Source organism: Rhineura floridana, chromosome 2 (genome assembly GCF_030035675.1).
Source record: "Rhineura floridana isolate rRhiFlo1 chromosome 2, rRhiFlo1.hap2, whole genome shotgun sequence".
Lineage (NCBI taxonomy): Eukaryota > Metazoa > Chordata > Lepidosauria > Squamata > Rhineuridae > Rhineura > Rhineura floridana.
The window spans coordinates 130,915,091-130,929,093 of record NC_084481.1 but is presented as its reverse complement, the minus strand read 5'-3'; the positions used below and the strand labels follow the sequence as shown (position 1 = coordinate 130,929,093).

Below are 14,003 nucleotides of genomic sequence, written 5' to 3'. Positions count from 1 at the left end.
TAGCTGTTGTTGCTTTTTAGAAATGTTAAGATTTTGTTGGCTTGAATTTTTGTAAATTGTATTTTTTTGTGTGTTTTGTATTTGTGCTTTTCTATTTGTGTGTAAGTCGCCTTGGGGGCCTTTTGGGCCATAAGGTGGCCTAGAAATAAACCATAACATAACAGATGTAAAAATACATAGACCCCATATATTAGGTTATTGTCAAAACCAGTTGGTCATTCCAGAACATTTTTTTAAAAAAAATAAAATAAATATTGGTTTCCTACATTATAAAAGCAGTTAGACCTATGCAAATCCTGCCTAATTAGGATTGGAGGAGGAGAGAAAGATTTACAACACAAACACAATTCTTTGCTATGTCACTCAAACATCCCATCAATTTACAGCACAATCCTAACCATGTCTACTCAAAAGTAAGTCCTATTGAATTCAATGTGGTTTACTCTGGGTATGTGGGATTAGCATTGCAGCTTTACTCCCAGAAAAGCAAGTATGGGATTAAAGCTTCATATTGGGAAGGTTTTCAAAACACTGCCATCTTCAACAGCCCAGGAAAATTTAAACTTGTTTGACTCCTGCACACAAGAGAAAAAACAACTTTTGGTACTGCTGAAAGCTATATACTTATTCAGGTTATGAGATTTTCAGATAAATAGGGAAAAAACAACAGTTTCTGCCTTTGCAATGGGGTCTAGGTACTTGCCTGGAGGCAAAGAAATCCCTTGTTAATCACAACCCTGATTTCACTTATTGGCTACAAACCTGAAAGTGCAGGGTTAGAGCAGCCAGCTAAGAGACCATTTCACAGAAGACAGATGGGGTGGCTGCTGACTTTTAGGTGTATATCTCATGAACCAGACCACCTAGAAACTTAATTCTTTTAAAAAATGAAAGCTGAGAGTCCGGAGATTAAGGTGATTTACCTGGAGAGGATCCCAAAAATCTGGAGTCTCCGGGCAAAAACCAAACACCTGACAACCCTAGTTAATACCCACCCATTTCTAAAATAAGCTGATAGCAGCAGGTCAAACTAAATTTCTGTAGCTTTTTGTTCTAGGTAGCAGGTGCATATTCTTCAGAGTTTTCAATACCCAAAAGATTTTCTAAGAAATACATGGAGTAGTCAAGTTGAGAATAATGCCCATTTCTGAACAGAGACATCTATACTTGGTGTGACATCACCCTTCTAGACCTTATTGGAACCCTACAACTCTGCCCTGTGTGGAGCCCGGTCTCAAAAGAGGAGGTAGCCTCTCTGATTCAATCGCTTCCGCATAATAAGGCACCAGGCGAAGATATGCTCCCCTCAGAGCTTTTCAAGTCCAACTCTGAATGGTGGGCTCCTGTATTAGCCAAAGTGTTTTCTCATATAAATGCTTCTGGCCAAGTTCCAAAGGGTTGGGGAACAAGCATAGTTATTCTGCTTTACAAGAGTGGAGCCAAGTCTGATCCAAAAAACTTCAGACCCATTTCATTGCTGGACATTGTATCCAAACTATACTCGAAATATCTGCTACCGAAATTGGATAGATGGGCCAGTGAGAATGGCATAATTGTTAAGGAGCAGGCTGGATTTGTTAAAGGCAAATCCACAATAGATCAATGCTTCGTACTGCTGCATTTAATCCAGAAATATGCATTCTACAAAGAACTTTTTATCACATTTGTAGACTTCACATCAGCTTTTGACACGGCAGATAGAGATCGACTTTGGCAGAAACTTGGAGATACCAATATCGATAAGCATTTACTCCTTCTCCTCCAAATTTTACACTCCAACACATCACTCAGGGTGAGATTAGGGGCCAATGGCCGTCTCTCCGAGCTGATCACCACCCACCGTGGGGTCCGCCAGGGTTGCGTTCTCGCACCCTTCCTCTTCAATTATTACATAAACAATATAGTAAGGGGACTTTCGGGCCTTAAATACTTTCCTCCATCAATTCAATCAGATAAACTCACAGTTCTACTCTATGCAGATGACCTGGCCATTATTTCTACAACACAGGTAGGAATGAGGAGACTCCTACACAGCCTAGGTTCATACTGTGCAAAGGAAGGCCTTCGTATCAATTTCAACAAGACCAAAGTGGTAGTGTTTGGGAAGAAATGCACCAAACATATTTGGAGACTGAATGGCAGAACCATTCTCCAGCAACAAAATAACCGATACCTGGGCCTTAACTTTGCCTCAAATTTATCATGGAAATCCCACTTGGAATCGGTTAAATTGAAAACCCTACATTCGGTTTATCAGCTTAACCGTTTCTTCACTTGCAAAGGCGGACACCTTGTTCCCCCAGCTCTGGAAATTTTCCAAAGGAAACTAGTACCTCAACTCCTCTACAGAGCGGAAATTTGGGGCTACTGTAACACCTTAGCCCTTGAGAAAGTTCAGACTGCCTTTCTCAGGTTTATTCTGGCCACCCCGCGTGGTACTCCAGCCGCTCTGTTAAGACTCGAGACGGGCTCTCAGCCACTAGAATCACTGGTACATGCTGCCATGGGCTCTTATTGGCTGCGGTTGTCCGGAATGGATGATTCCTCTCTTCCCAAGAAGTGTCTCTTGGAACAGATGCAATCACCACATCAGTTCCCTTGGCTCCACCAAACCAAACATAAACTGGCTGCATATGGGATCTCTCTCTCCATTCTACCCAAGTCTGTCTCTGCAAAAGCCATTAAACTATTTAAAGGTAGGATCTATTTCTACGCGCAAAGATGGTCCTTGTACTCAGCCTCTCAATCAACCTTTTCAATATGGTATCCCTGGTATAAAACCACCTTTATCATGGAACCATATCTCTCATTCTTAACAATACCCTCCTTGAGGAGATCATTCATGGCCCTTCGATTACACACAATGGCCACTTTCTTCAGCTACGCCAATACCCCCTATCACGCACCAGTTTGTATATGTCAGATGGGGGAGGTCGAAGACCTGGCCCATTACCTCTTGAGATGTCCCCTTTATGCGGACTTGAGATCGAAAACTATATCACCTATAATTTCCCCCATGGTGGATAGGGCCATTCCAGAACAGATTGCCATCCTCTTGGCTGGCACGGATATTTATACAACATCCAGGGTCGCCAACTTTGCATCAGCCGCGGACAAGATACGGGCCAAATGTGCTAAACTGCACAAACCAGCATAATTTTGTTTAATCTGTCCCTACCTGTAGTCCCCCGGACAAAAATGCAACCTCCCAGTTCACTCCTCATACTCTCCATTATGACCCTTTCGTAACGGTGGTCAATAATACTTCCTTGAAGTGTCCAACAGTTTTAAAAATGTTAGTTAGTTTTAAAGGACAAGACTACGCGGCACAGCCGGATGTCTCGTTACTAAACAGTTGGCAGGGATTTGTCATAGGGCTAGGTTCACCCCATGCACTGGAGTAACGGGTAGTGTGAATTCTATGTATAATTTTTGCGATTTTGTTATATGTGCCTTACTTGCGAATTACCCATGCTCATGTTTTTTTATTCCCGGATTGTGATGGCCTATGGCTGTAAACAATAAAGTATTTTACCTTTACCTACCCTTCCAGTTATTGGACAAACACAAAGGGGGTATTCACACGTTACTCTGTACCCAGGTAGAAGCCCCCTGTACCTGGGTACAGCTGCTCTTGAGAAAGAGTCTACACATGGTGATTTCAAAAATCACCACGTGTACAGGTATCCTGAAAAAAGTTTTTCTCCCCGGGGACAGCCTGAGCCTTTGTTCTAGCAGCAGCAGCAGCCAATCAGAAATGGGCTCAAGGAAACGTCAGTTGCTGGAGCCACGGAGCGGGAAAGAAGAATAAAGCTAAAATGGAGACAAGGGAAGGGAAGGGAGACCAGCCTGAAGCAACGAATGAGCTTGAGGAAAGGAAACAGGCAAACCCCCCTGGGGGGGGGCTTTGAAGGACTCACTGCCATTTTTAAAAGTCTACTCAGAAGTAAGTCCCACTGAGTGCAGTGCTTCTGTGTGCTGGCAATGAGTGAGTTTGAGGAAAGGACAGAGGGAAAAAATGGAGAGGAGAGAGCTTTGCAGGATTCACATTTGAATTTTAAAAATGTCTACTCAGAAGTAAATCCCACTGAGTTCAGTGGGACTTACTCCCAGGTAAATGGAGCGGAGCTTCTGTGTGAGCAATGAGCTTAAAGGAAGAAAGGAGGAAAAAATGTCTACTCAGAAGTAAATTCCACTGAGTTCAGTGGGGCTTACTCCCAGGTAAATGGAGCAGAGCTTCTGTGTGTGAGCAATGAGTTCAAGGGAAGAAAGGAGGAAAAAAATGTCTACTCAGAAGTAAATCCCACTGAGTTCAATGGGGCTTATTCCCAGGTAAATGGAGTGACTAAAAATGTGAGAGAGACTTGTCAGGAAGCTAGAGCTAGGTTTAAAAAATAAGTTTGTTTTACAAACTTAAATGGAGTTTAAGCCTCTTGTGGGCTCAGACAAGTGGAAACTGCTATTTTGAGAGAAGGGGAGAAGGAAGGAGCAATCAGAAAGTTAGCGAAGAGAGAGAAGGGGGATTCTGAGGGCTCGCACTGTAATTCTAAAAATGTCTACTCAGAAGTAAGTCTCACTTAGTTCAATGGGGCTTACTCACAGGTAAGTGGAGTTAGGATTGCCTAAAAAAAGCAAGTGTTCTGTCAGAGAAGTAAGGACTGTTTACATTGTTAAAGTACAATCCTAACCCCATACCTACTCTAAAGTAAATTCCATTCAGTTTGGTGGGACTTACTCCCAGGTAAGAAGCATTAGGATTCCAGCCCCTTAAAGGAAACAGTTGGGGGGGCAGAGAAAGGGAGGGGAGTTTGCCTCTGTGTCTGCTCACAGTCCAGTCCAGTCCTAGCCATGTTTACTCAGAAGTAAGTTCCACTGAGTTTAATGGGGCTTACTCCTGAAGTGAATGTTAATATAGAATTACAGCCTTTAACTTCTAAATTCAATCCTTTCCTTTAAATACTAGGTGATTTATCAATAAATATTATAAAATTTATAATGTCTGTCAAATGTTCAATGTGTCATCATGTGACTCTTATTGTTGCTTGTTACGAGTAGTACACCTACTATTCAGGATAGTGCCCCAAATAGATTCCAAAACTTGCTCCAACCCCCCTGTGCAGGTAATGAATAATAGCTGCTATCACAACTGCAATAATAAAATAACTTAATGGCTAGGTAACACATTGCTCAGAAATGATAGTTATCAATAGATAATAGAAATTTTGGGTAATAGCTATCCCTTGTATCTTAACAACATAATCCCAAGCAGGTTTATCGAAAGTAACTTTCACAGTTCAATTGAGCTTACTCTCAAGTAATTGTGCAAAGGATTGTAGCCTTAATCTTATTTTGAGACGTAAAGGAAATAAGGCATTAAATAAGGCATTTCTTGCAAAGAGCTCAGTGTGGCATACGTAGTCCTGCACCTCTCAAATATATCCTCAGAATAGCCCTATGAGGTAGTTTAGGCTGAGAAGGTGGCTAGCCCAGAAGTCACCCAGTGAGTTTCATGGCTGAATGAGGGTTTGAATCCAGGTCTCCCAGGCCCTAGCCCAGTACTCTTATCACTACACCACACTGGCTTTTGCAGAACTTGTACACTACAGTACCTCTATAAATCCAATATAAATTACCCACTATACTTCTCTTCCTTGGTCTTTTAAAACCTATTGAAATCAATGGTAAGGTAAATTCTGTTCTGTGCTTTCTATTTCCTCCTAAAGGTCAAGAAAGAAATGTAGCTAAGACTCTTCCAATAATTTGATGACATAGGTCAGCAGTGATACGGGGGGGGGAGGGAGAATGGCAGTGGCACAGAGATGGCAAGGTGGAATGCAGCACAAGCTTGCAGGTGTGTGCCCACGTGCTACAGGGTGGTGGTGCCACCAGCCCTGAACTTGCAGGCACCTTGTCTCATTCAGTGAGTGGCAATGTTGCCATTACTGAGAGAGCACTGCTATTGCAGAGTCAGGGATCCACCCTGCGTTTTACTAGAACCTCAAGAACCACCAACTGCAGCCAGCTGCAAACAACATACGTCTAGTATGAAAGAACATGGTGTCTGAGAAGCTGCTGAGCACAGGGTTATCAGAACTGAGATGAGCTCACAGTCTTTCCACACACAGATCTATTCCTACTTTCCACAAGTATTCTTAATGTCAGTTGTCAAATTTCCAAACGGATGTGTGTCCTTTTGTTGCTATTGTTAAACAACTGAAAGCCAGAAGCACTTGCCAATTAACTACAAATCTCCCAGGGATCTACCAATAGATTACAGTCTATCTTTTGGCCATCCCTGCACTAAATCATTGTATGGGCACAGACCTACCTTGCAGGGTTGTTGTAGCATGGTTCAAAGCAGTGCTTGCAAGAATGAAACTACAATAGCAGAGGTAAGACTCTTCAAAACATTGCCAAAGAAGGTATTCTCAAAAAAGCAATGTCACCTTTCTACTGTGTATCCAGAAATTGAGAAGAAAAAAATTGTGGATTTGCTCATCTCTCTGCAGCTCTTTTCTATGTCAAGTGTCATGCATCAAAATTAGACACACCTGATGGTCAAACACTAGAAACTGTTGTCAGAAGTAGCTGCATCACATGGTTTTATGGTAACACAAACCTGCCTTGTAGGCTTGTAATGTTTTGATTATTTATTTATTATTTGATTTATATCCTGCCCTTCCAGCAGGAGCCCAGGGTGGCAAATACTCTATGGTTCGGATGGTTAGACTTCATGGTTAGACTAGATCAGGATCTAATACTCTAGATCAGGATGGTTAGACTTCAGGTTTTTGGTATTGATTTTTTATTATTATTATTATTACAAAAACCCAAGATCCACCAACCAGAGCAAGCCACAAAATATATGCACTTAAGAGTTAAATAATTCTTAGCCCAGGAATTTGTTTGAAGTTCCAAAATTGAACTGAGCTCACAGTATTTCCACACAGAAATCCACTCAGATTACCCCCCACTTTCTTCATTTCAGCAGTATAATGGTGGTGTGGTCATTTTCTTGTTTTCATTGTGAAACAGGAGTCTGAAATCCTCACTGATCTTCTGTGAGTCATCCTGAGATACACCAATACATTTTGATCTACGTTCTGCCCACCCTGCATTTAAAGTGTGATCCAAAAGCTAAATATTATGACTTAGATCAGTGGTTCCCAACCTGGGGTGTGTGAAGTAATCCGGAAGGGGCTGCGAACAGTAAATTAATTAATTATTATTATTTTTAAAAAGTCTTCACTCCCTGGACACTGTCTGCTCCCCACTGCCGCTGCAGATGACACCTCCCCCTTGCTCCAAATGAGAAGGGAGGAGTTTTACGGAAGTGCTAGAGCATCTTTCAGGTGCACCAAAGGCAGGCATCTGCCTCTAAAATACATGGCAGACACCAAAGGAGGCTGAGGTGGAGCTACCAGAAAGAAGAGGAAATTACTACCACTGACTGCCGTCTCCTCACACTACCACTGCTGATGACGCCCTTACTCAGAACAAAAGGGCTTTTTGTGAAACAAAAAGAAGTAAGGCTGCAAGGAAAGGCTGCTTTCCCCCTTTCTTCCTGGCAGCCAAGCTGCCTTCCTGGAGGGAGGAAGTCACAAAAAACTTTGAGCTTATAAAGGGGGTCCCGTTCTCATAAAGGTTGGGAACCATTGACATAGATCATAAAAAAAAGATACTGATGATCACTTTTTGATACTGAGCTACAAACATTTCTATTGAAAAACCACAGCCCAGAGCTTTCCTGTTTCCCAAATACCAGGAAAGGCTTTCCAGGGGACAGAGTATGTTACAGTGGGAGCAATAGGCTGGAAAGCCCAACTGATAAATAATTTCCCCCACATATATATTTTGAGTGTAGTTTTGTGTATTAAAACGCATGATATCCTCAAGAAAGAATCAGGTGTACCATGCTGGAAGAATAGTTTCAGTTCATAATCTTTTAAGCAGCTTGTTTTTGTTGCAGCCCCCTCCTCCTCAAAATATTTTCATATATATTCAATATATTTAGGTCTGCACTTTCACAGATTTATCTATGAGTACGCCCTATTGATCTCTATAGGACTGCATAGACATGTATAGGATTGTTCCATGAAAGCCTACATCAAAACCCATACATAACAGGCAATGAAAAATGCAATATTTTAATAACTATAATTATGATAGTTACAGGTTAGTATTTTCTTTTTAAAAGTTTGTGTTTTGATTTTAAAAACTTAAGAATCTGCAGGAAAAATGAAAAGAGTAAAACTACATTCCCGTTTCTGCCAAAACTCTTTCTATGAATGCACCCCTTGACAGGAAACAGTTTCAGGAAGTATAACAGACCCAGCATGCCTTGCCTTGTTGCCAGTAAAAGGGAATTGCTTCAATGGCGCATTTAATAAGTGTCATTGAAGCCATTTTCTTTCCCTGGCAGCAAATGTGTATATAATAGACTGTACACTCGTTGACTGTAACGCGTGAACAGGGCCAAAGCCTCATCTTGATGATACCTAGCAGTCTATCTCTGTTAGCATTAAATCGAGAAATGATAAATTAACAGTATGATGACATAAATTCAGGATTGTAGATTGACAACGTAATTAATTTAGGAATAACTGCATGCAGCAAAGTCATATGCACAAGTAGTAATGTGCAAGGAAATAACCTCAAGTACTGACCCAATGTAGTGGATGGGGATGCACATTACCATATTAGCTTTGTAAGATCTACTGAAAGGTACAAGGATCACATTACTTAGTACACATCTAATCCTCATCAGTTGGGTGGTGCACACACTGTTCTTAATCCAGTATGATCTATGTATTCAGCACCCTGTTGCTCATATGGATTCATATCCAGCAAGGTATGAGTAACACGTAAGATTCCAATTCCCCACATAGATCTCCTTCACTGGATCAGGGTAACAACAGACATGTTTCTTCAGTATTCCTGCCAATGCTATTATATGACAATTTCATAGCATCTCCAAGAAGTAGGTAGGTGGGCCCTATGCACTCATCCATAAGATCCAGGGGCAAGCTTATGTTGTGATAACATGGAGATGTTAGTTGTAGTGGACACAGAGCTTCCATAATCGGCACAACTGCAGTTGCTCAAAAAAGTCCCAGAATTATTATGCAAATCATGAGGGCCTTGTATCCAGTCTCCACATGGAGGTATCAGTTCATATCACTGATGCCTCCATGTGAGCATGGCCAGCCATACACTCTGAAATGTGATCGCAGAGGGCTCGGTCTGAAGTTAGTACACTACAGACTAATTTTTTTTTGGGGGGGGGGGAGCATTGAGACTGGCAGCTTTTCAAATGTAAAGTTGAAAGCAACAATAGATTTGGAAATGAAGATGCATATATGAAAATGATTACATAAAATGTTACTGCTTTTTATTAGATTATGAAAATTAAATGTCATTTTCTTACTGTTTTTTAGTCACAGTTGTACAATCAGGTCCAAGAACAAAGATGGCTTTGTTTTTATCTGGTTCTCCATTTTTCAAAACTCTCAGTCTCACAGGGATGTAGCTGTCTGACTTCTTACCAGCAGGTTTCTTTAAGGGAGGGCTGTTTGGAATCAGCAATCCTTCAATGGGCCAGTCGAAAGCCTTTTAATCAATTAATCAATGAAATGTTTATTCCGCTTATAACCACTACAATAACATATAACAGTTATGAGATATCAAAGAGCTTCGCACACACTTCAGTAATCCCTTCGACAATTCAATATTGCAGAGCTGGGGGTGGGGACAGAGACTATAAGAACAATGGTGTGCTGGAAGCTTCTGTTTATTCTTATTGTTATTTTAAAAATGTATAAGCTGCTATTCATTCAAAAATAAGTTTTAGGACAGTAGACACAGAAATTTAGAATTACAATAATATTACAACACTGGGGGGGGCAGAGCCCCCTGCTCACTTCGCTCACCAGTCTGCACCCCCAATCACACACATACACACAAGGCACCCCCGAACACACACAGGGACTCGCTCTCACATGTGCACACACACAAGTGCATGCAGGGACACACAGCCCAGGCAGCTCCAAACCAACACACATCCCCCTGGCACCCCCAAACACCCCCAGGCACTCCCAAACACACAAACAAACACACACAGGTACTCATGAACCTCCACCTCATCGTAGCCACTGCTGCCGCCCGGGCACCCACACTCCCCATCCCAACCCACTTGCCTCGACTGTTGTGCTGCCACTGGCCTCCCGCCCACACTCCCAGGCTGGTGCTACCACCAAGCTGCCCACCTGTTTGCTTGCTTGCCACCTCCCGCTCCCCCTAGGCACCGACACTCCCCAAATCAACCCAATCCACTTGCCTTGGCTGTTGAGCTGCTGGTATCACTGGCAGTGGCCTCCCATCTGCACATCCAGGCTGATGCTGCCACCATTGACCTCCCACACAGCCACCCACCCAGGCTGCAGCCACTGCCACCACGTATATTTCCTCTTTCAACAAGCCTTTTAGGTTGAGACCTATCCCAGTCTGCGTCTGTGTTAGAATTGCTTCATATGTTTTTTAAATAATGTTTTTAACCCTTTTTTAAAGTTTTTTTTTTTTACAGGGGATCAGGGCGTTTGCAGGAGCAGATGGAGCTGAGAGAATCATTTTATGGGACACTGAAGGAAAATCTTCCCTCTAAATAGTCTTAAGGTGCAATCCAAACCCCAAATCTGCTGGGCTGGAGGGGGCTAGTATACCAGTGCATCCTGCTCCCCTGGTGGAGGGAAGTCCACACTGGTAGATATCCATCTACCTACAAAGCAGTAATGTGAACTTACACCAGTTGATGATCTGCCCAGTGTTACCGTCCCCCCAAAAGGAGGTGGGAGAGGCAGGGCTGCAGAGAGGCTGCCCAGCCACACTATCCACACCCCACACAGACAACGGCTACACCCTTGCAATCCCTATAATTTGGACTGGTCTGTCCATTGCATTGGCTTTGTTAGAAAATCCTATTCCCACTGAACCCTTAATATTTAGAAGGGAATATTATTTGTATGTTCAAATTTGCTCAGGAAGATAAGTCAACTAAAGATGTAGCTGAGAGCAAAAAACAACACTGTGCACATGCTGAGCATAAGCATTTTCATGAGATCATGAATATACACAACAGATTAGTAGCAAAAGTAATGTTTTAGAGCTGGTTTTCTGACATACAGTACTAAGTAAGAGAAGTTGACAAAATGACACTTCGCCTCAGCTGGAGTTATTTTAATGTAAAGAGTTGCGCCCAACAGTTATGTATTCTTGGCAATGAGAAACATAAGAGGTTGGTGGAAAAAAAGAAGAGGGTGAGCTGTGTGGAATAATATAATCAAATTAGATCAATGGCAATTACTGCAGAGCTGATGAAAAAGTATTTCTGAAAATACATTGAAATCTGGATTCCTCCCCATCCCCCAAGAAGCAGGTTGAATTAACCTTATATAGCAGCTCGCTACACTGCATTGCAAGACACTTTCAAAAGCAATGGGAATTTCCTAGGCAGCTTGCAATGCGATACACAGGCTACTACTCAAGGAAATAAGGTCGAAAGCCCCCATGGGTAGGCAAAAGCATTGGGCATGCTGAGTGAAAACTCTCTGGATTGTGGTCTTGGTAATTATAGACATCATTTCTAACATGCAATTAACATAGCAAATGTTATTCACAAAATCCGTCTGCATCTGTGAGTATACATGTTAAATGTGCGTAAGCATACAGACATATTTTAAATGTACTTGAGTAGATATTTATAGATCTCTCTCTCTCTCTGTATGCGATCTGTATGTGTGTTTGCTTATCAAATTACCTGGTTTAGTTCTCCATTTGAAAGCACAGGCCACATATACGTCAACTTATTCCATAAAGGATTGTCCACTTTAGACTGTTTCCACTGGCCAGGCTTACTTGTTCCTTCATGTTTAATAGCCCATCTGAAAAGGGAAAAAAGTCTATTTTCTTATCTGAAGTATTACCAATGGTCTTTTTTTTTAATAAGAATACATTTCTGACAGGGAATAGCTAAATTGTACTTCCCTTGATTGGTTTCTTTTACAGCTAGGACATTCCCAAGTTGATGGCATAATATCCATGTCTGAGTCTGAAATATTACATACACACACTCACATTCTTGTGCTTGTCTGCTGTTCCCCCCTACCCCCCCCATGTTGGCTTTCATCTTTGTTATTCCTGCTTTGTTAATTTCATTTAAATGGAGACTGATTTGATTGTTTTTCTGTACTCTTTCATTACTAATATTGGTTGATCACACAGATAGATTAGAGCTTTCTGTAATCCAGGAAATATCAGTTTTTTTCAGCTATGGGTTAATGAATACAAGGACGATGTTGTCTCAGTCCTATGCACCATTTTGTAACAGTAAATCCTATCCTCAAATCAGTGGGACTTGCTTCAAAATAAACAGGCATAGAGTTGAGCAATTAGAGTTCTAAGGAATTTCTTAAAAAAACAAAAAACTTGAGACCCCCATCCCAATTCCTTAATCCTGATTATGCATGCATATATGTTACATTTAAAAATACCTGTAGGATGATTTAAATACAATGTATACAATTATTTACAGCTATGGTTTAAAATGAATGGTGCTTTATACCTTCATTCACAACACATACTTAATTTATGGAATTTGTTTTCAATAGCCATGGTGGTAGCCACTTAAGAGCGCAATCTTACATATGTTTACGCAGAGAAGCAAGTCCTACTGAGTTCTGTGGTACTTATTCCCATGCAGATGAGCATAGGATTGCAATCTAACAGTGCAATCCTATATGGGCCTACTCATAAGTGGAACTTATGAGTGTGTATAGAATTACAGCCTAAATAGCTTTTAAAGGCATTAGACAAATTAATGGAGGATAAGTCGATCAATGATTATTAGTCATGTTGGTTACAAGGAACAACCAGGTTCAGAGGCATTGCCTTCATGTCCTGCTTGTGGGGTTCCTGACAGCATTTTGTTGGACACTGTGGGAACAGGATCCTGGATTAGATTGACCTTTGATGTGATCCATGAAGGAACTTTTTATATACATCTTGCTTTTCAAAGATATGCACAACGCAAAAACTTAAGAACACTAAACATGGTACAGCAAAACACGTATCTTCTGAGAATTTTCTTCTCAGTGGGGCAGGGGTGTGTGTGTGTTCAGCTAAGCACAGATTTGATGTTGTCAGATTTCAATGTGCACTATAATTAAGCCAGGAAACCTTGGTTTTAGTACACAATAAAAAGGATAATCTGGAGCAATTTTTCACAGAACACAAAATATTTAATTGACTAGAATTCACTGACTCGTAGACTGATGAATCTTATTAGATCTTGTAATCGTGGCTAAATCCTCCAAAAAGTAGGGATTACTTTTCACTTACCCTGCCAAGCCAAGCTGACCAGCAGAATCTGGCAAGCCAGAAGGCAGAGCCCACAGAAAATGCTCTGTGACTCTAAAAGGTACCACTGTTGTGTTTGCAACTCTCCAGTCACAAAGTAACACAATTCAGACCATCACAAATCAACCTAACATAATTCAGGCTGTGGGCACACTAGCTGCTTCTAAAGCAGCCAGAATGGTCTTTCTTGCTACACTTTGAAGTGACTCTGTCCTCTGCTGGCCACACCTCCCTTTCCCACTGCTGACTTCAGATCTTTCAGGACCGCCCACATTAAAGTGTTGGGCCAGTCATTGTCTTTGCCTGAGCCTGGAGCAAACCATTTCCATTGGCCATACCAGGAAGGCAAACGGGTTGATCTACCAATCAGTTGTGAAATCTGCCTGGAGATGAATTTTTAAAAAACACACACTGATCTGACCAGGTTTTAGAGTAAAAAAGGCTGGAGTTTGACTAGAGTCATGTGCCCCCATTTTCAGAAAAGAGATGAGGAGACACACTGGAACTAGGACTGCCAAGTCAGAAGCATCCCAAACTCTGAGATTTTGGGGGCAGGCCCTAGTGATATCATGGAGCGGGCCCAAGAGATGTCA

General features: G+C 41.6%; 1 protein-coding gene across 1 annotated transcript in view; it reads right to left on the bottom strand.

Moving 5' to 3' along the window:
- The window catches only part of DCDC1 (doublecortin domain containing 1), a 574,603-nt gene that overhangs the window by 118,775 nt on the left and 441,825 nt on the right, over nt 1-14,003 (bottom strand). Inside the window, 2 exon segments of the mRNA XM_061610560.1 lie at nt 9,428-9,609; nt 11,813-11,936. Of these exon segments, the coding sequence (XP_061466544.1) occupies nt 9,428-9,609; nt 11,813-11,936 (306 nt within the window).